This window comes from Anser brachyrhynchus (genome assembly GCF_964034855.1).
Source record: "Anser brachyrhynchus genome assembly, chromosome: 3".
Classification (NCBI taxonomy): Eukaryota; Metazoa; Chordata; class Aves; order Anseriformes; family Anatidae; genus Anser; species Anser brachyrhynchus.
Window position 1 is genome coordinate 26,900,022 of NC_137696.1, and position 22,567 is coordinate 26,922,588.

The 22,567-nt window shown below is 41.2% G+C and overlaps 2 protein-coding genes across 11 annotated transcripts in view; both read left to right on the forward strand.

Moving 5' to 3' along the window:
* The window catches only part of MARK1 (microtubule affinity regulating kinase 1), a 58,306-nt gene extending 44,055 nt beyond the window's left edge, over positions 1-14,251 (forward strand). For 3 of the 10 annotated variants that reach the window (XM_080584301.1, XM_080584304.1, XM_080584302.1), the window contains exons 13-18: positions 849-1,042; positions 3,780-3,880; positions 5,986-6,147; positions 6,952-7,206; positions 10,008-10,052; positions 12,138-14,251. In XM_080584301.1, the coding sequence (XP_080440427.1) occupies positions 849-1,042; positions 3,780-3,880; positions 5,986-6,147; positions 6,952-7,206; positions 10,008-10,052; positions 12,138-12,492 (1,112 nt within the window). In that variant the 3' untranslated portion in view covers positions 12,493-14,251. The remainder of the gene's footprint in view (positions 1-848; positions 1,043-3,779; positions 3,881-5,985; positions 6,148-6,951; positions 7,207-10,007; positions 10,053-12,137) is intronic. The other 7 variants (XM_080584303.1, XM_080584305.1, XM_080584308.1 and 4 more) reach the window with 5 other exon arrangements.
* Positions 14,252-15,575: 1,324 nt separating this feature from the next.
* On the forward strand, positions 15,576-20,986 carry LOC308191662 (required for drug-induced death protein 1). The gene is made up of 2 exons (XM_080584313.1): positions 15,576-17,676; positions 19,476-20,986. The coding sequence occupies exons 1-2, from the start codon at positions 17,407-17,409 to the stop codon at positions 19,593-19,595; spliced, it is 390 nt and encodes a 129-aa protein (XP_080440439.1). The 5' UTR covers positions 15,576-17,406; the 3' UTR covers positions 19,596-20,986.
* Positions 20,987-22,567: the final 1,581 nt, after the last annotated feature.

Genomic DNA, 22,567 nt, shown 5'->3' on the forward strand with positions numbered 1-22,567 from the left:
TATCTGTATCAACGTTTCTGTGGTAAATCGAGGTCAATGTAATCTATGGATTGAATTTTTTGGATTCGTTACTTGGTTGACTCACTAAATAAGAGCTTGAGGATGTTTCCTGTTTAGTAGGTAGTGGCAAAGTATTGATCTGAACAAACTCAAACTTGAAAACCACTATGTTTAGCAGTACATTTGGAGTTGGGGCCAAATTGTTTGTTACCCAAAGACAACAATTTGACCAAGTGTTCAGGAAACATTTTCAGATGAAAGTGGTTACATCAAAAATGAGTGCATTATATATAAACATTAAATGAAAGATTTCTATCTCATAGAGAGAACTGTCAGATACTATAAACATTTTTAAGTTGTTTGGCCCTTCTCTCTGCCTAATTTATATCATTCTAATTTTTCCATTATTTTCCCTCTGTGTTAGTGTGGTGTTTTTTTCAAAAAAAAATAAAGTAAAATAACCAATATTGTGGAAGAGATCATCAGCTGATGTGAAAGTACTAATACAAAATAGAAGTTTTCCTCTAATTTCTCTTTAAAAATAATATTGCAGAAATTGCATTGGTTTAAGGTTGAGAATTAAAATTCTATTCTAAGCTTTACATATTGATATGAAATGTGAACTAATTCTGAACTGCACATCAGTAATGTAGAGGGAGTGGATAAAAAGAAATTAGACTGTCAAAGCTCAGTTTAATAGGTTGGCATATGTTCTGAGTTTGCAGTCATGGTTGTTCAGATAGTCTAAATATAATCCCTGAATAAATAAATAATAAAATTAAAAAAAAAAAACTATTTTGGGCAAGAGATTATTTTTAGGTATTATTAATATTGTTTTTCTTTGGCAGTTGGTCCGTCAATTCCTCCTGCTGTGTCATACACAAAAAGGGCTCAGGCAAACAGTGTGGAAAGCGAACAGAAAGAAGACTGGGACAAAGATGTGTCACGCAAACTTAGCAGCACTACAGTGGGATCCAAAGGAGAGATGGCTGCAAGTCCACTTGTGGGTCCAGAAAGAAAGAAATCAACCACAGTTCCCAGTGTGAGTGTGTGCGCGTTTGGTTTGTTGTATTTATTTTTCTCTATTTAAACAGAATCTGCAGCATAATGTTACTATAGACATAATGGTTACTGAATAAGCTACTAAGCCTATTTCTGGTAACTTCTGGCAGACAGAAGTAGGCTACAGTGAATGTGTTTTAAAATAAACCTCCCCCCCCCTCCCCGCAACTTTTTCTAACACTAACATAACAGTAAGCATGAGAACGTCTGGATTTGGGTAAAATGAAGGTCTGTCAAGACAAACAGTGAATATTTAGGAAAATAATGTAAGATCAGAGCCAATATTGAGTGTCCCTGGTTTCTAATGCTTGTGTTATCCAGAAGGATGTCACGGGACTTTCTGAATTGGAGGTTTCATCTGAATGATCTTTTGTAATAATATGTCTGTCTGTCTTTCTGAAACCACCCTATTTTGGACTTCAGAAATGGGATGAGGTGAGGGGGAACAACGCATTTGTTCCCTTATTTGTGTGCCTGTCGATGTCATAGAATCATAGAATATCCCAAGATAGAAGGGACCCAGGAGGATCATCGTATCCAACGTCTGGCTCCACACAGGACTACCTAAAAATTAAACCAAACGTATGAGAGCATTGTCCAAACACTTCTTGAACTCCAGTAGGCTCGGTACCACTTCCCTGAAAAGTGTGTCCCAGTGCCCAAGCACCCTCTGGGTGCAGAACCTTTCCCTAACATCCAGCCTGACCCTCCCCTGTCCCAGCTCCATGCCGTTCCCTCAGGTCCTGTCGCTGTCCCCAGAGAGCAGAGCTCAGCGCCTGCCCCTCCGCTCCCCTCGTGAGGGAGCTGCAGGCCACCCTGAGTTGTTTCATAAACCATCATGTGTTGTTTCATAAACCACAGTCATGTTGTTGCCTTAGACATCTTTGTTCTAAGTAGGAGAGTCTATCTCTCCTAATGTGAAAGCATTTACTTTGTCTTTTGGAAGTTCATGTATAGTATTACAAGTGTTTGGAACGCAAAATGAAGAAATGCTGCGTAGAAGCAGGAGTTCATGTTTAAAAAAAAAAAAGTATGCACAGGCTATAACGTTAAGTAAGATTGAAGTACAGTTTTTGCTATTCGAGACCAGTTCTACTAAATATAAAAGTTTGGGCCACCTTTTAGTACAGTAGACAGGAAGCATGAATTCTCATCATCCTTTGGAATTGTACTTGCTGTCTTCTATCTTGGATATTCTGTGAAGATCATACACATTTCTACTAGAGTTCTCTTTAAACAAAATAAAATACTGAAGTTCATTTAACTCTTGACGTTCTGCAGGCTTTGTATTCAGTGCTTACAAAGATGCTTTAAATACTTTTTTCAATTTTTTTACTATTTTTTTCCTGCACAGAGCCTTTGAAATTAAGGCTCTATAGATTGTGTGCAGAAATTTTGCATCTTCTAAGTTTAGATTTCATATCTGAACTTTCCCAAAGCTATATTGCCCCAAAGCTGATTAGTCATATATGTTGTAAGTTGGTATGTCAAAAGCGTTTCTCTCCTTTGTGAGATCTGGTTAAATAGAATATCTTTGCTATGATTGAGAAATTGATTTTCTTACAAATACTGAAGTTTCTATTAGTATATGTTACATCAGTAAGGAATAGCAGTGTTTGATATTGCAACAGTAGTTATGGTTGAGCAGCTTACACAGAAAGAAGTAACTTTATTCTTTGAAAAACGCTTCAAGTTAACATATAGCTATTATAACGTGGAAAATCTGTAAAAGCTTTTTCGTGCAGCTTTGAGGGTAGTATAGTGCAGGGAAGGCAAGCTTTCTCAACATATTTATCACCTTCAGTCGTATTAGTCTGACTTCAATTTCAAAAATATTTATTGCATTTCATAATTTTCCTTATGAAATGGCTTTGAAACAGTTTATTCAAGAGTCTCTGTGGGATGATACTAAAGCAGAAAAGCTGTTGATGAGGGCATCATAAATCCACAATAGATCTTGCAGTTTGTGATATTCTACCGTACTGGAGTTTAGTGTATTTTGAAATCACGCAAGTCTTCAGCAGCTATTTTGTGCTTAATAAGGGGAGGAGGAGGAGAATGTTTGCAAGTATTTTATGAAATGCACACAAACTAAAATTAGTAGTGGAAAGAGAGAAGGTCCCATCACTGTTCATTACTACAAGACACATTTACCACATATGTAAATTCTTACAGTCAAATTCCTCTGTGTTCTGCGTGATAATTTCAGGGTTGACTGACACAGATTAATAAAATTTTCATTTTTCTCTTGAAAACCCTTTTGACAGAGTAACAACAAACCATAAGACTGGAGCTCTAGTTAGCAACTTAATCTGCACAGGAAAGCCTTGAAACGAGCCAGATGCACGTGTTCTCAGGGATTTCAGTTAGTTGCTTCAGCTCTTGATCACAGAGTGAAATAATTCAGCAGTGCAGGATGTGGGAATTGGATAGTAATACTCAGAGAAACTTAGTTGTGTTGACATCTGTTTCACTATGCTTTCTCTTAGTGTTCTTTCAATGGCATAGTAAGGAGATGGTGAATGTATGGGGGGGGAATATCTGATGATGCAACTGATTTGTGTTGACAGATTAGTACATTTGAAAGCATTAGGGGTGGCTGAAATTCTGTTCTAATTTCTGAGGCTCAGGTTTGTTGTTTGCTTTGTTTTTTAACATAATAGGTAGTAGAAGACAACAAAGTATTTAATTTAATTTTGGTCTTAATTTTCTTCTAGAACAATGTATTTTCTGGCAGTGGAATGACAAGAAGGAACACTTACGTTTGTGAACGTTCTTCAGATCGTTATTCTGCAATACAGAATGGGAAGGACAACAGGTATTCCTCAACTTTTCTTGCATTATTAATTGGGATATGCAAACTAAGGCATAGAAGTAGGTTATACAATAAATCAATACAAGCGTGAAGCATGGTGTAAAATACAAAGTTTACTGCGTGTTTCCATCTTCGCTTCCACCACAGTTTCTAGATTTGTGATGAAATTTAAAACTGTAAGTGTAGATCTGCCTTTGTCTTGTTTTTTGGATCCTCTTTCAGTTCCACATATAATTGCTCAAAAAGTGCTTTTTTAAAAAAAAAAAATAATATTAAAAAAAAGTTATTTTTAAAAAAGACTACAGTGATTTTCAATGTTTTTTGTTGTTGTCATTTTCATCAGTGGAATGAATATACTCAGTTCTTTTTGAAAAATGAAGAATTTTCATTTGAGTTGTTTGGTGTAGCTGAACATCTTGTGCCATCATCAGATTAGTCTGAATCTGAAACCTTTACTTCTTTGCTACAGATATGGTTTAGCTTTGGGACTGTTGTTGCTAATACATTATTAATGCAATTTCACTTATGTTTATGGAGGCAAAGCTGTAGTTTGGCTGAAGTCATTTGACTTTGTTTTTAAAAATTCATAACACAGTAGTTCTGCTGCTTTCATCCCTTCCTTGCCACTTAGGCAAAGCAGAAATAAAAATACTGATGGAAGGAACTGTTATCTGGAAAGGTTCAGCTCAGTCTAGCAGTGGCTGGGGCAAAGAGCTGATGAAGAAGGTGAATATTTTGCTTGAAGCAGAGTAGCCTGTTCTGTTCTCTGTGGAAGGCAGCTGCAGGCACTGCTCTGCGAGACTTGTGCCTGAGGGACTCTGCAGCCCCAGGGGGCAATGCTGCTTTCTTCATGGGGATTTAAACGAGCATAGTCTTAAATCTTGTCTCAGTCAGACCAGTAAGCTCCCGAGTGAGCTTTTACAGCTTTTTAAAATTTTATTTCACTTACAATACTTATTTAAAGATAGATTTGGGGGGTTTTAGTTATAATTTGTCTGTAGGGTTTTCATCTCTTGGAAGATAGCCAGCACAGCAGCCCTGGTACTGATCACCAGAGGGTTTTTCAAATTCCAGTGCTGTCATTGTCAGAGGCATTTTGTGGCATATTGATATTCTCCAAGGTATTGAAGATGTCTTTCAGAAATACTACACTTCTCAAGCAACACAAAAAATGTATTACCAAACTTCATGGTACGCATAATTCCAAATGCATAGCTTTCCAGGGTGTGTTACCATGACAGAAAGCAAGGTGATAAAAATACGGACATGAGGCTATGTTTTAATTGCTCCATATAGATGTAATGCCTTTGTTTAATGGCTAAAGACGTTTTGGCTAAAGACACTGTGGAGTACTTAATCAGAATTAAGAGGAACTTCTTTCTCTCCTGAGGATAATTTAACCACTTGCAGAAAATTCAAAATTTGCAACTTTTTGGTAAACAAGTGGGGGGGGCACATAATTCAGAATTGTTTTCATGGCTGCTGGGTGGTTGCTGCAGGTTGCTTGAGTTGATTTCTTCCATAGGTCAGGGCTTTCTCATGAAGCCACATTTCCCTTAATGTGCCTTGCAAAAGTCCAGAGGAAAAGTACAACTTGGGAGTGATTGTGTTTTAAAGAACTAAGTGACAATGTGACAGCAGTTCCAAGTAAAAAATGCTTTGAGTTTTAGGTGTTTAAGTTTTAACTGAAAATAAGAGTATTCACTTGGCAGGAGAGATTCTGTTTAAGCCTTTTACAATATTTTTTTCAGTATTTTTTTTTTTAGTATTTCCACGTAGCTGGCATAGACTTTCTTCATCACTTTGAATAACGTGTGTAAAGCTTTAATTGCAGGAGGAATGAAAAGGCCCACTTTAATATATATGGCAGCTTGATTTACACTTTCTTGTATACAATACTGATGAACATTTAATGGTTTACTCATGATTCCATATTCTTTACTACAGCTGAAGAAGGTAGCCTAGTCACTTTGTCTTATGATTCTTTAAACAGCACTCACTATGTTTTAAAAGAAAAAATGACTAAACACTTTCCATAGGGTTTTATTCTAACTATTCTTTTCCCCTTTTGTTTGTCTGGCCCTCCTGCCTTGCTGCTGTGATAAAAGTCTAACAGAAATGTCTGCAAGTAGCACATCTTCTGCAGGCTCTGCAGTAGCTTCGGCTGTATCAACACGGCCTCGACATCAAAAGTCTATGTCTGCCTCTGGTCATCCTATAAAAGTTACACTGCCAACCATCAAAGATGGCACTGAAGCTTACCGGCCAAGGTAACAGATTGTTTGTTATTTCTTTAATGCTTAAAAAATTGTGTTCCTCAGTTCATTATATACTCCCCATATGTTTGTAATCAATTTAAACCTGGTGTGTTGCATTCTGTTTTGAAACAGTAGCTTTCTCAAGTAATATGGTGTGTTACAGATGATTTAAAACTGATTTTGATCATCACACGTTTGTGTACATTTAAAGAAGTTCCTTGACTGCCTCCCTCTGGAAGCTCCTGGAAAACTTTTCTAGTTTTAAATTTAACTAATTTGGACAGGACCGTACAACATAGACCACCGTAAATTCATATGAAATACTGAAATGCTAACCATTTGGTTTTGGAGATTACTAAGCTTATTTCTATCTGAAAGCACCATAATGTATCTGCTCTTACTATTAACTGCCCAAATAGCTTTAAAAATTTATTTGTGCCAGCTGGTTACTTCTTCAGAAACACTGAAGTTTTTGGAATACTTGTATGTTAAAGATTTTGATTAATGTGTTTTTCAGGAAGAGGGCTGGGAAACAGTTTCAAATCTCACTAAAGACTCTCTTACCTTTCTCCTTTGTCCTATAACTTGTGTATACTTTTCTAATTGCTCTTAATACGTGAGATAGGTGGATTCTACACTGAAAATCTCTCTTGATTTGTTTCCAAGCATGAATCTTAACAATCAATAGCGGATTCAACTTTGAAAAAAGGGGAAAAAATTGAGAGCAGGGTTTTCTTCCTGTCTTTGAGAAATGGTTGTCATGTAGGAGGGTTTCTAGCATAGTCTTTCTCTTTATTTATGCTTCTGTTTTCCCAGCAGTGCAACTCAAAGAGTGCCTGCTGCTTCCCCGTCTGCTCATAGTATTAGCACTACTACTCCAGACCGAACCCGCTTTCCTCGGGGGAGTTCAAGTCGAAGCACTTTCCATGGTGAGCAGCTAAGGGAGCGGCGTAATGCCACTTACAATGGACCACCTGCCTCACCATCACATGAAACCAGTGCTTTTGCACATGCTAGAAGAGGGACATCAACTGGTATAATAAGCAAGATAACTTCCAAGTTTGTTCGCAGGTTAGTACCTCGATTTCTAAGAAAAAAAAGTGCCCAGCCGATAACTAGGGCCATATTTGCAAAGTCATTGAGAATTTCCAGTTTAACAGTCTGAATTAAATGTAAATTTAGTCAGAATACTGCTTGTTTTGTGTTCCTTCCAGAACCTGCCTTGTACTTCTGTGTCTACAGTAACCATTCATGTTTGACCAGCTATTCTCCTGTTCCTTTATATTAAAAGAGCAAGAGAATGCTTCTCAAATGTTTTTTTCTTCATGCTTTATAGATAAAAGATGCTACTTTTAAGTTAAAATGAAATGAACTTAAATACTGAAAGCAGTGACTTAAAAATGAGTCACTAATGTTGATGATATTTTACTTTTTAACGATTAACTAGTGAGTCTGGGTGCAGTTTGCTGCAAGGGCTGTATTTGCAATGAATGTATTACTGTGCTTAGAGGGATTTAGTGTTTACAAATTATTTCAGGGAATTACATTTCTGTGAATAAATGAGAAGCTTAGAAGTGGGCAGAAATCTGGATATCTGGAAATACTAATATTTCAGTATCATGCAGCCTCTCATATCGTGTTTTTGTGATACAATAAGAAGTCTTCAAAACTAAGTTCAGGATTCTGAAAGAAGAGAAAGGACACATGCAGTGGAGGTTCCTGGAACCACGTTCATTCCAGTGATGATGCTGGCAGTAATAATACCGTGAGGAGAGGTGCTGGGGAAGATTTTTAAATACACTGTTTGATTTCAAGTGACTGTTTACTTAGCAGTCATAATAGCTTTCCCAAAAGAAGACTTAATTTTCAGTTTTCCTCTGACAACGATTTACCTATAATTCTTAAGCCTATTCATGGATGTGTCCTTACTGCTCAACTGTCAGTTTTGCAACAGAATTATGTTTGGGAAGCATCTATTTTCTTTGCAGAATCATACTGTTGTGTACTGAATTCTCTAGTTTTTGCATAAAAGAAGGATAAATTCAAAGCTAGCTTAAGCTTGTAGTTGCAAATTCATAAGTACAAGAACATGAATTGCTTAAGGTGATGTTACAAGGGGAAAAAAAGAGCAAAAGCTGGGAATGCAGCGATGTTCCTTGTAAAAGTAACTTAACCTGGTCTGCAGAAATCATGTCAATTATGTCTTATGTAATACCTCCTATAATGACTGACACCCCCCCCCCCCCCCAAAAAAAAAAAGTATGTGAATAATTTTCTTGTTTCAGAAACCTGAAGATACAGCACTATGATTCTCCACTGTTGGTATCTCCAGCACTCACATAGTTGGGGGGAGGGAGTCTGTTCTCTCTATGAAAGATACAGCAAAGTTACTTAACTGTGTTGTCAGTTGTAGATTTCCAAATGTGAACAGAGGTATTTTCTGATAAGTAACTCATCAGTTTCATGAACAGAGGCTGGTTTTTGTGTTAGAACTCATTGCTTTTTTATAAAGAATAGTATATTGAATTTTTTTTAGAAGAGGGATGGAAGGATTAACACAGTCATTACGTTAAACTGCAACATTACAATATTATTGTAAACTGCATATTTAAAATTAGCATAAAATTAGCATATTGTACATTGTGTTGTCTTTTGATTGAAACAATCCATTCTATAGAACTGTATGCAATTTACTGGTGTGCTTTATACTGCTAAAAATGTCAAATGACAAATATGTTTGCTTATAGTGAAGGCCTCAGTATTTTTGCTTTGTTTTTAAATTTGCTGTTTGAGACTTACAGTGGCTGGGATTACATACATGTAGGTTTTGTTCTTTCAGTTGGCATCACATAACTTGCATGCCTTTAACTTCTGTACTGTTTAGGAAAAAATGATTTAAAGCATATTTTGATTAGAAGGTGTCATGAAAATTTTTTTTTTTTTACTTTATCTTTTGACAAATGTAAATGTGTTTTCTGGTAAGTATGTAAAATAAATGCATAATGTTTAATGTATAGGGTATTGAAATACTTTGTATTAGTGTTTTATAACGAATGATACTTCTCTGATGTTAGTTCCTAAGGTATCTGTTTTGAAGGTATTAAATTAATTAGCTAATTATAATTGTGTTCTCAAAATGTTTACACTGCAGCATTAGGAGCGTACCTAGGTTGTTTGTACAGCCTGTGAATGTTTTTCAAGCTGCTCCAGACTAAAAAGGCATAATACAAAGTAGTTCCTTTATAAAGTACAACCTGTAATCCAACAAGATGGAAAAGATATGTTTAACTTACAGCTCACCAGTAATCCTACTGAAGTCAGTATAACAGCTGATGTGCTTAAAGCTGAGCAGATGTTGAAGTAACCTTTCTGAACTGGGCCCCAAACATTTGGTCTTGCAAACTCTTAGGCATGCCTTATCTTTAATGATGTGAGTCTATTTAAGCGTGGGCATGCACCTAAGTGCTTTCAGGACTGAAAAGCCTGGCTCAAAAGGGTACAGAGCGGAGCCCCCCTGGACCACCCTGGCTGACTGCTGTTCCGTGCTTGCTGGACTTACGTGTGGCAATTGCTCTGTCTGCAGTAGGTTGAGAACAACATGTTAATTTTACCACGAGTTTTTTTTTTTATAAAAAAAAAGAAAATTAAAATCTTAACTATTACATGTCAGAGCTGAAAGAGGTGAAGGTATTGTAAAGGAAAATTAAAATTACAGCTGTGAAAAAATACTATTAAACAGTATTAGGCTTGACATTATTATGCTGATTTTTTTTTTGTTCAGTAGCTATTTAACATTGTACTAGATGTAGGTTATTCTTAACTTTTTATTTTTCACCTTTATCATTGAATCTCAACCTTAACTTTGTTTTGAGGGATCCAAGTGAAGGCGAAGCCAGTGGCAGAACTGACACCTCAAGGTGAGGAGCCACTATTAATACTTCGCTCCTAGATCTTTTGCATCAAGCTTTAAGTGATTTCTTAAAGATTTTAAATCAGGATGTAAAATAGAATAGTACTCAAGTAATTTTAAAAATGTTATGGATTGGGGTGGGAGGGGGTTTTGTTGAGGTCCTTTTTACCCATCATTCTTGCTTTTTTGCAAAGTACTTTAATATTAAACTTAAGTATATTCCTTTGAATAATAATGCCCCCTGTAGGAGTAAACTAATTATTTAGACACTTAAAATCATGCTTTGGCTTATAAATATTTCATGGTGTTTACTTTTGGTTTCAGTAGAAAACATAGTATAATTTATGTGTGTGTTTGCATATATGTATATATTAAATTTTTACTGTAGTTACATACTTTGTTTATTACTAAAGCTGCTGATTGCCAGAAGTAAACATCCTACAGTGCCTGAGAAATGAATGCCACTTTGCACTGAGAAAATAAGTGACATTCATACAAAAAAAGTGGTGATTGCTAAATATTGAATTTGTATGGCAACTGCCTAACATAAATCTGTAGGTGATTCCTTCATATGCTCATTTTCCAATATATCTGCTCCTTTGCCATCTTTCAGCATTTTATTCTGCATTTTTGGTGTGCTTAGCATAGTGCGTAACTTTTTCTTTTTATGCTATCTGAAGAACAGGCATTGCAGTTTGCATTCTAAACTGGTCAAGTACGCAAAGTTGTTGACTTAATTTTCAAAACAGAGCCAGTAAACCTTTATTTAAAAAAATAAAAGCAGATTATTAGTGGGATACCTTATTCGATGCACAGCATGTTTTACATTAAAGTCTACTAGCTGTATAGTCTTGACATGGAAAGGGGAAAGATGAATCAAATGTTGAAATGAAATTGTGAAGTTGCTTTCAGCTCTTGCTTTCATTCTCTAGCTTCCTCTACTTTTTGTCATCCTACATTGTCTGTTTTGGGCTAAAAGTTGTTTGAGATCCTATCCCTATCATGCTCTATCCCATAGTGTTGATGTGGTTCTCGGGGGTTCACAATGAAAGTTAAACTTAAAATGTTTATTTTGGCTCCTCTCTGAATAGCAACAGCTTATAGACAAAATGAGAGCAGCACCTTTCCCCCCTCACTTTCCCCAGTGATGGATGGGGAGGCATCAGGCATCTGAAATACCTGGGACAAGAACAGAAATAGTTGGCTGTGGAATTACTTGAAACTCTAAAATAGTTAGTGCTGTTTCTCAAAATGCTTTTTACAATGGTAAGGAAGTGTTATTGCAAGAACACTTGCTGGGAGTTAATTACTTGGAATTTTATCCAAGTAATTTTATCAGCTAAAAAACTTTGTGTCTACATGCCACTGTTTCTTCTGTGGGGGGGAAAAAAAAGCTGTTGGATGGGTATTTCAGTGGTTGACAAGCAAGGTGTGCTTGTGGTGAAGCACAAAATGCTGCTTCATCAGCTGAAATAAAGCATATCATGATAAGGTCTCTGAACCAGAGAGAGGTCAAAAATAGACAAATGAGAAAAGGGGGAAGAGTGAAAAGGGGTGAAGGGGAATTAAGTGAAGACTTGTGAATCGCAGGGTGGGGTTATTTCCTCTGCTGCTTTTACAGTATGATTTATGCCTCAGGATTGTGTCCCTCAACTTCAGTTTTGTTGGTGTATGGCATGCTGCAGATCATGAAATCAGCAGAACTTCAGTCATGCTTTACATAGATTCCACTTTCTTTGGAGCAGTATGGAGTAACGTTTGTCTGCAGTTATCATTACATATGTTGTCATCAGAATGCTTTAGAGCAGGGGTTTCCAAATTCGTGTGTGCCATTTGCTCGCGTGCCCCCACTGGTAGCTGAACCAGTGCTGGCAGCAGCTCCCAGTGCTGTACCAAATTGCACTTGAGTGCAGGAGATGGTGCACAACTCTTCCGATAGTACCCATTTAATGCTTTGGATTAGCTTGCATGTGACTAGTGTAGTGGTGTGTCAGTTGCAGTTTAGAAACCCCTGTTCAAGAACTATATTTCTCTTCTTTCTCTTGGTTGCACTGCTTTCACTTTTGACTGTTCTGTATGTCACTTCTTCCAGGAGTGTTTCTGGAGAGCCAAAAGACAGGGAGAAGGAGGATAGCAAAGATTCGAAGCCACGTTCCTTGCGGTTCACGTGGAGTATGAAGACCACTAGTTCTATGGACCCGAACGATATGATGAGAGAGATTCGGAAAGTGTTAGATGCTAATAACTGTGATTATGAACAAAAAGAGAGGTTTTTGCTCTTCTGCGTTCATGGTGATGCACGACAAGATAGCCTTGTTCAGTGGGAGATGGAGGTCTGCAAACTGCCACGATTGTCACTCAATGGAGTTCGTTTCAAGAGAATATCTGGGACTTCTATTGCATTTAAGAACATTGCATCCAAGATAGCAAACGAGCTTAAGCTGTAAAGAGAAACTAAATTTTCTGGGATCAGGGAAGATTCATACATGATCTACACTTTGAATGTACTGGTTACGCCTAATGTGATTGGCCTGTGAAACTCCCCATGTAGAAATTGCCCTTATTGCAATAAGGTTATACATAGTTATTCAGAATTGTAAAGTTAAATCCAGTATGACCTATATTAAAAAACTGTAGCTGAAGAAGTTATGTTCACATGTACAGGTAAGTATATAGAGCATTCTGTTCATTTTATGTTCATAGAGTTGTATAATAAAAAGATGACTGCTTAAATTCAGATCTTGTATAGTTGTCTAGATTTCTGCACAGAAATGTATGTTTGATGCTTTGAGTTGGAAAAGTTCTTCTCTATCATTTACATTTTTGGTGGTTTTATAAGTCTTACCTTTATCATGCGTTTGTTTTTTAAAAAGAAAACAACAAAAAAGAAAACAAAAAAACAAACTTGTGTCCTGAGTCAAATGCACAAAAATAGTTTTCACAACTGTAGCATGACCATTTTTAATTATTTAAAGATTGTTCGTGATTTGAACCAAAGTCGATGAATAAATCGGCTTTTGTTCTACACAAGACTGTTCCTGCTTATCTTTGGCTCTTATCCTTGTTATTGGACAGTGTTTAGTTGAAAAATACAAACGTTTACAGTGTTGGCACTTACAGTTTAAAAACTTTGGTTTGCCTTGGGCCAGCTCAGAGCTATGGGGGAACAGAAACCAGGCGTAAGTGATGTTCTGTCTGCAAATTATAGTGCTTACTCCCATGGCCCATTAACAAATGTAGCACCAAAATGGAGAACCGTAATTATTTCATTTGAATATCATGGTGTAAAATATCACTTGTTTGCTGCCTTCAGAATACTATAAATTCCATTTTATGGAAGTATATTAATATTGGGACTGTTTAATAGCACAAGATAATCTGAAATGTTGACCAATTGTATACAGTTAATAATACCACCTCAGGAATTAGCTTGGCTTTTGGAATATGTGCCCCCAAAGAGTACATGCAATTCCACATAATATTTTACAGCTAAACATACATTGTTTATAATGATAAATCGTTGATTTATGCTTTTGTGGTTGTACAGTTTGTTCCCATGTAACCTGTTTGTGTTTAATATTTTACCAGATTTCTTGTATTTATTCCACATCATTATGCCTGTAATGTGCAGCTTTGTAATTAGGCATTTGCCTACAGAAAAGAAAAAAAAAAACACATTTTTTTCCTTCATAATTAATGATTATAAACTATGTAAAACCACTAGTACTGGTACATTTTAATACTTGTTATTTTGTACTGAATTAACCATAGAGGTTGGTTGTGCAATGTTATTTAATGTCGTAATTACTGTAATATCAACATATGGGCCCCATCTGCACACTCTTGTGAAGAATAGAAAGTTCATTAAGAAATTGTCACTTTAAAAAATAAAAATTAAAAAAAAACTGTGGTAAACTCTGTAACCCTAAGTTAGAAGGCTGTAAGTGTAGTAAGTGTGCCATTCAGTAATGGCTTCTTGACCGAGATGGACTTTACATACTGTACTGTGATGTAGCTTTCCTCTGTAACAGTTATGTTCTGAAATGGACGTGTATTGTTGCCTTAGAAAAAGGGTGATGTTTGGAAAGAAAGAACTGTAGCCCCTTTTTTTTTATCTGATGTTCATTGAAACAAAATCTGATGCAAGTCATCTTGATTCACTGGTGCACTCTATTAAAACTTACTTGAACAGTTCTCATACTAAAATACTTGTTGTTGGCCCTTTATAAAAGTGCAATATTTACTGCAGTTAGCCAGCATAGTCTAGAGGTCTCTGATTGCAGGTGTGCTTTATGTCTGTGAGCGTTTTAGTGTGAAGACTTCCTACCCTCCATGGATTTAGGGCCCGATGTGGTAGAGGAGGTAAGCCCGAGCCTCAGGGCTTCCTCCCGAGCTCAGACTTCCTACCCTCCATGGTAATTCAGGATTAGCGTTGCCTCAGTTCTGTGCTTCTGCAGTCTCCTGAAAATGTCAGTGGCTTAGTACTGCTTAGAAAGGGATGTCTGGGAGCCTTTCCAGAAATTCATCAGAAGTCGGTCTCAGGAAGGGTTTATGTATCTACTCAGTTGACCCGCGAATGTCCATTTATCCTTGAAAGTACACCACTAGGGTATAACCATGAAATGAATCAAAGATCGTGTCTGAATTTAGTAATGAAACAAAACCCTTTGCCTTTTCAGAAGGTTCAGTGAAAAAAATGTAGGTCATACTCTGAGACGGTAGATTAAGTGCTTACGACAGCTTCCTGCTTTACAGGCTCTGTTTTCACCAGGCTGACTTGGCCCCAGGTTGTTACTGGTGTTCACCGCTTCACATAACAGGAGATGGATTGATGTTCCTTAAAATACAGGTAGCACTTCAAGAGCACAGGGATTACAAACCTTAGTTCTGTTCTCCCATGAAACACTTACAGCATCCCACTGCCAATTTAATATTTCTGTATGGGAAAGGGACAGTTTTGCAAATAGTATTATTGCCAGTAACTGCCAGCAGCATGAAATTGTGCTGATTCCCAAATCCCGTTAAATACCATCTTGTTTTTGTGCCTTGTTGGAAGTTACTAGTTCGGTCGTGAGCCAAGTTACGTTCTCTACAGCATTTTGCCACGCAATGCCTCAGCAAGGGCACAATCAATCTGAGTGCAGAAGTTGTAGCTGTGCTGCACCCAGATGTGTCATTCAGCTTGTCCTGTTACTGGCAGGTATAAGATGCAAAGGTCCAAGGAAGAGAATTATCAGATTTTATTGGCAAGCAGCGTGTACTTAAGTATGGAAATCAGTAAGGCACTGCATATCGTATCCTCAGTGCTTGGTTTTTTGAGCCCCTCAACAGCTGCTTTGTTACGCAGCAGCTACACGAGTTACCCTTTGGGTGTGGGAGGCGGGCTAAGACCACTGGGATCTGAAATGCAGCTTGACTTTCCTGGGAGAGAGGGTCAGTGTGGCATTTTATCAGCATAGCTTTAACTTGAGAAATCTGAAGGTTAAATGCCACCTTGTTCTGCAGATCTAGGAGAGTGTCACAAGTAGATACCGTACACAACTTTCATTTACCGGCAATTTAAGATTTGTTAATATTTTATGGTAAATCACAAGATTAGATTACACTTAGTCATTAGTCAATTTAACACAATGATTCAACATAAGATACAATTGAAAGAGTAACTTAGTTAAACAGGGGAGAATGGCAAGGTTCACCTGAGACTTACTGCAGGGTAATGGGGGGGTGTCAAAATTTGGTCACACACTTTTGGCTTCCCCCCCGTTCTGGTGAATTACTCACCCTTCTCCTTCCTCTGTGTTTGTCAGCGGATGATCCTGATCCTCACGAAATATACCCTGAGAGGCATCCCAGCTCAGGGGGAGACCGAGGGTCACAGCCTACTGTGATCCCTGGAGAGCTCAAGGGGCTCTTTGCTTAGCACCACTATTTATAGGACTGCAAGACGATTGTTAGTCAGTACTTTTCCATCTTGGCTATGGTTCAGATAAGGCAATTTTGGTGTTTTCCTCCAACTGCACCATTCCCCTACCTTCCAGAACGTACAGTTCTGGTACTTTCCAGGCCCCTGGCTGCAAAGTGAGATCGGGGAGCCCCTGTTTGTCCTCACCTGTTCTGGCTGTTGCCCACTGATGTGACATCAGTTAATCTTGGGCCACAGCTGAGCTGGGGAAAGAACCGCTCCACCACAGAGGGGATAGGGATGTCTCAGCTCCTCAGATGGCTTTGATTGTAATTGTGTTTTGTGGGGCGGGTTTGGCTTTGGGGGGAGTATGGGGATTTGAGCAGTTAGACTACAGTGTGGTTCTGCTGTTCTGTTTTGGGGTTGCTTTTTTGCTGGCTTTCTTTACATAAGGCATGCAGATACTTCCAAACTGAGTTATGTCCTTTTTCATGCAGCCCAGTTGAAAACATTAAAATGTACGCAGGTCTATGAAAGGACTATCCGTTTTCACTCCTGCTTCTGTGGACAAAAAATAATGCTTGAGAACTAAGTGGCATCGGTAATGCCACCTAGTTACAATGACTGAAATCCTAGGAGCTCTTGGATGGGAGACTTCAGATACCCAGTGTCTTACACTTAAGAGGTACCTTGGAGCTCCTAATCTTGGAGAACACGTTGTTGGGGTTCCTCTGCTGCCAAGCAAACTGCGATAGCCTATCCTAATTGAGAGATGATCATTCTCTGAGTTTTTGATACCTGAGTTCAGGATAGTGAAACAAACCTGTTGGGTGCAAATGTGTGGAAGGGCCTTCCCCTCTCGAGAAAGCAGGTGATCTTTTGCTATCTTTGCACAGTAACGAGTCTATACATAATAATAACTAGATGCAAACACTTTTAAAATCCCCAGAAATATATTCAATGCTTTTTGTTTTGTTTTGTTTTTGTTTTCCCTGGAAAATTTTCAAGGTAGCTTGAGGTTAACAAGCTGAAAGAACCCGTTCAACAGTTGCTTATAGGTTTTTGATATTTTATTTCTCAGCGCTGGTACTTCAGCATCAAACCTTACCTCATCCTTCAAGCCACGTAAGGATGGTTAGAAGCACGTCAAAAGCTACAGCGCCGTATCAAAAAACGTGCAGTAGCCAAGTTTCGGGCTCTCTGCCATGTGAACGCTGTTGAGGTTGGCGCTTGGGAGGGAAGCTGCGGTGCTGCTGTGCTTTACTTCACGGCGGAGCGGGGGCTGTCTCTACACACGCACACGTCCAGCGCCTCGCCGCAGGCCCGGCGGGGGGCCGGGTGACCCCGCAATGGGCTGTGGCGGCACTGACACAGGGCCGGGGCCGGGTCCCGCCCCGGGAGGGGCAGCGGCCGCCTCGGGCCACACCTGCGCGGCGGCGGCGGCGGCGGCGGCGGCACCATGACGGTGGGGGCGCGGGGCCGCTTCTCCCGGCGGGGGCCCGGCGACGACCGGGTCCGCATCCTGAGCGGCCCGGAGGAGGACGAGGAGCCGGGGGTCGGCGCGGGGACCCCGCGGGCGGAGCGGGACCCGGAGCGGGACGCGGAGCAGGCCGGGGCGGGCGGCAGGACGGTGCGCTTCGCCCTCCTGCCCGACGCCTACCAGCCGCTGCGGCCGCCGGCCCCCGGGGGGAAGCGGCCCTACGGCAAGCGGCTGAGGAAGTACGGCAAGGTGAGGGCGGCGGGGGGAGACGGGGGGCCGGGGGGGGGGGCGAAGCCAAGTCAAAAAGCTGCGAGGCTTTCCCGTGCCCCCGCCGCCGTTTGGCCGGGGTTGTTGTTGTTGCCTTCCTGCGTGGAAGGACGGCCGCCGGCCCCGCAGCCTCCGCTCCGCAGGCTTTGGTTAGGAAAGGGCCGTTTAGAAGAGCTTGGTTGTTTTGATTATTAATTTGGTTGTTTTCCCTTGTTCGTGTTACTTAAATACTGCTACCTCTTGTGCAGCTGTAGCAAAAAGTCGTTTCAGTGTCAGCAGGAGGGTCCTGTCCTGGTGTCTGGGATCATTTCCCACCTGAGGGGGAGCACAGACGTCCGTCCAACAACAGGCTTTCTGCGGCATTCTTAAAAAAAAACAAACAAAAAAACCCCCATGATTTTGTTAAAGATATGCTTGGGAAGCGTGACATCCAAAGCACTCCAGTCAGCTTGGCAAAGTTACTTAGCTCTGAATCTCCTAAGACTTTACAGATGACAGCATAGTCATGAGCTGCCCTGCAAGTATTCCTGCTTCATGCAGCGGGGATGAATGGGAGCCGCTTACTTCAGCCTCTCGTGATGGATTTGCTGTTTCGGGTTTGGCTTCCAAGTCGCAGGAAGCACGCTTTAAGAAGCAGCCTCAGCTCGGGAGGGCTCGCGGCACGCGCCCGATTCCCGCAGAGGCGTTTTGTGGGCGTGCGGCCGTGCTGCGGTGTGAAGGAGCTGGTGAAAGCGCTCAGGGCACACGGCCGCCCTGGGATGTTGTTGCGTGCTGCCTCTGCACTGCCCAGGCTCCAGCCTCGCGGGGAGGGTTTGCAGGGCTTGCCTTCGCCAGTAAGGAACAAGTCGTGTAAGCGCGGGTGAGGTTGGGGTAAGTAAGTTGTGTGCGGTGCGGGAAGGAGGAAAGAAGTCTGCGGTGCGACACAGCAGGGCAGCGGCGGGTGGAGACGGGAACGGCCCCACGTCTCCTCCTCCGGTCCCCTCCATTTTGCTGTCTTGACTCCCTTCCAGTAAGTTCCCAGAGGTGCAAATACGATGGCATTTGGCATTGCAGGAGGCTTTCCTGTGTCAGTACCGTTGTACTAGCTTTAACAAACCCTGGGGATATAATAGAGTGGATTTCACTGATTTCATTAAATGTGAAAACATATCCCCAGCTGCAGTGTTTTTCATGTTACAAGAGGCAATTTTGATCTAGTCCCAGGCAACCGTAAGGTGGAACTGACTACCAGCTAGTTTGGATTTCTCCCCAGACTGACTCACCTTGTATTAATTCCCCAGTCATGACCAGCCCCATGATCTAAACTGTTGAAAGTGAAATTTAATCATGTTTTTCGTTTTAATAATCCATAGCAAGTTTTCTCTCAGGCAGCACACGCATGACTTTTTGAACACAGAGGTGAAGGTGGGTCAAAATGTTCTTGTTTTGACCAAAACAATCTTGTTTTGACACATTGTTTGTAACTTAAAGCACACAAATTTACTTACGGCATGTGTTTGTGAGACACACGTACTAGGTATGAACTTAAACTGTTTTTATTCCTGAATAGAAATCCACATAAAAGCCTCACTTCCTGTGGAGCTGCATCCGCTCAGTTTAACTATGCTCTGTGTGTGTGTATTTATATGTAAAAATAGATTATAAAACATTGCTCCATGCTTAAGCCCATTTTCGGGGCTGGGGACACTGTGTGCGAAGGAGGCTGTTGCAACAATTTCATGGCAAGCTGTTTTCCATTACCTGTCCTTCTTTTCCCCCTGTTCCCGCACCTCTCCCTGCAGAACGTCGGCAAAGCCCTGCAGAAAGGATGTCGCTACTTGGTGGTCGGCTTGCAAGGACTGGCAGCAGCCTACTCCGCTCCCTTCGGGGTGGCCGTGCAGGTGGCATCGCTGGTCCGCTAGAGCACAGGGTGAGCACGAGCCTTTCCCAGAAGACTGCGGCGATTTCGGCTTTTTTAGGATTGAATCATCATCCAAGACCATATCTGAGAAACCTCTTGGACATGCACAGCCCCGACCCCCTCCCGCAGCCCAATTCCCTGGACCTGGTGCTCTTTCCTGCAAAAATCTCCAGCGCTTTTCAACCTTTAAAATCGGATGGGGTCAAAGAAATGCAAGGACACGGAGGTAATTGTGGACTAACTGAGCTGAAGTTTCGTGACAGACATGCACTGGTTTTCTAAAGTTACGTGTGAAAAGGAGCCAAGGATGGATGGGAAAGCAGGTAGATGAGGGACAGAGAAGTGAAGGGAAGTAGAGGATGAGGGTGGTGGTTGGGAGGTGCATGAGAGTTGAGTCTGGCAGGGGGAGGAATAGTCAAAGCTGTGGAGGAAACGGGTAATGAAGGATCAGTAAGATGTAGCCTTTGGTTTCTTATGTCTTTTTCTGAGATGGTTAAAATTGAGTATACGTAAAGATATACTTGGATATAAATGGGCTGTGATCTGAGACACGGTGAGCTTTGCTGCATCACTGTTGTTCATCTCAAACACTGGAAATCATGAGCCCTTAAGTCTTAGCACTGCTGTAAAAATCCAGAAAGGAAACAAGGTGTGTTTGTCTTCTGATTTTGGGGCATTAAAGGTTCACTGTGATTAATATGTTAAAACTTCCCTCTGCTGCTGTGAAATACACATACTGTTTTTTTAGACGTGGTTTATATCTAATGTACCTGACTCTAGAAACTGAGGCTTTAAGAACACCCAGCTCTGTCGTGTTCATTGGGAGGGGAAAAAAAATCACTAGCTGCATCTGAAAAAACTACACGTGCCGTTTAGGGCAGCGTGTTTTGTATAAGAGTGGGGCCAAGTAACCTGCTGGCTCCGTTTCCACATGTGGAAGCTGTAGCCAGAGAATGTCAGCGCAGGATGGAGCAGCTTCCATGTCACACCCCGAGGGATATAAATCTCCTGTTGATGACACAGGAACAAGTGTTTTTATGGGCCTTCAAAATTCTGTGAATTGTTTTTTTTTTATTATTTTTATTGCCCTCCCCCATCAGCCTTTCATGGTAGCAGTAAATGATTTCCCCGCTAGCGCTTTCTCTGTATTATAGATCTTTCTAGTTTTGATAGTGTTTTTGTAATCAAGGAATTGAGATGTTCTGGAAACAAATGCTGCTCAGTTGATTTCTTTGCCTTTTCTGAATGGAGGGGAACTGCATGTCTTAGCACACTGGACTGTATTTCTTTTAAATGTAGCAAATGGAATGGATTTGGAAAAGAAGGATGGAAAAGAAGTATGTTTTTAGTGCTCTTTTCTAACTGGACTGTAAATAAAAGTATGTGATCCTTGTGCTGTGATTACCTAGGCACATAAGCGTGCACACAAGCGAGGAGCTTCTCAGCCGTGGCCCGAGCAGAGAGGGGAAGCTGCAGTGTAAACTTCCCTGCATTGTTCTGCCTGTGGCCTCAGCCCTCTCCTAGGAAGACAGGGCTGGAGTCCAGGCTGTGTGGAAACAAACGCTCAGGAAAGCCAAGGTGTAGAAAGCTGACTGCAGAGGACAGTGGTGGCTTCTAGTTGTAGCTTTCTTGAGCTTCCCTGTGTGGGCAGACCTGTGCCTTTGGTCTGCCCCACCAGTGTGCCAGAGGGTATGGATAACTGCTCTGTATTCTGCAGTGGGAACAGAGCGGTCCCAAAACCCACGGGTCACAACAGTCAGCATGTTTTGGGGTTAATTTTAAATTTTGTTATACCGCTGTATATACCACTTTGTAGTGGTCTTAAAATATGAATCATTAACATTTTTCTAATGACTAAAGCGATGTTGGAGGGATCACAGAATGCTTTGAGTTGTAAGGAGCCTTAAAGATCCCATAATTCCAACACCCCTTCTGTGGGCAGGGGCACCTCCTACTAGACCAGGTTGCTCAGAGCCCCATCCAGCCTGGCCTTGAGCACCTCCAGGGATGGGGCATCCACAGCTTCTCTGGGCAGCCTGTTCTAGCACCTTACCACCCTCTGAATAAAGATTCTCATCCTAATATCTAATATCTCTCCAGCCTGCCAAGGTCCCTCTGGATGTATCCTTTCCCTCCAGTATTCAGCTTGGTGTCATCAGCAAACTTGCTGAGAGTGCACTTGAACCCACTGTCCATGACGTTAATAAAGATACTAAACAGCCTCAGTCCCAGTACGGACCCTGAGGGACACTGCTCATCACTGGTCTCCACCTGGACACCGAGCTGTTGTCTGCAACTCTCTGGATGCACCTATACGTCCAGGATGTGTCTCCATTTTCTTTGTGAAGTGTGTGCCCACCTATTCGTCCCCGTGTCATCACAGAATCAGAGCATGACAGAATGGTTTGGGGTGGAAGGGACCTTAAAGATCATCTAGTTCCACCCCCCCTGCCATGGGCATGGATACCTTCTACTAGACAGGGCTGCCCAAAGCCCCATCCAACCTGGCCTTCAACACTTGCAGGGATGGGGGATCCACAGCTTCTCTGGGCAACCCGTTCCAGTGCCTCATCACCCTCTGAACAGAGATTTTCTTCCTAATATCTAATCTAAATCTACCCTCTCAATTTAAAGCCGTTCCCCCTCGTCCTATCCCTACACTCCCTGGCACAGAGTCCCTCCCCAGCTGTCCTGCAGGCCCCCTTTAGGTACTGGAAGGCCGCTGTAAGGTTTCCCTGGAGCCTTCTCCAGGCTGAACAGCCCCAACTCTCTCCGCCTGTCTTTACAGGAGAGGTGCTCCAGCACTTTGTGGCCCTCCTCTGGACTCGCTCCGACAGGTCCCTGTCCTTGTGCTGGAGGCCCCAGAGCTGAGTGCAGTGCTCCAGGTGTCCTCTGCACAGAAAGAATGCTCCCTCATTGCCCCACGCAGGGTACAACCCATTCAGGGCAGGGACTTTCCACAAAGGTAAACAT

Excerpts from the sequence above, each read along its gene's own strand:
- LOC308191662 (XM_080584313.1), top strand. The coding sequence starts at position 17,407 with ATGACGGTGGGGGCGCGGGGCCGCTTCTCCCGGCGGGGGCCCGGCGAC. Across the intron at positions 17,677-19,475 it reads GGCTGAGGAAGTACGGCAAG|AACGTCGGCAAAGCCCTGCA; the intron begins GTGAGGGCGGCG and ends CTCTCCCTGCAG.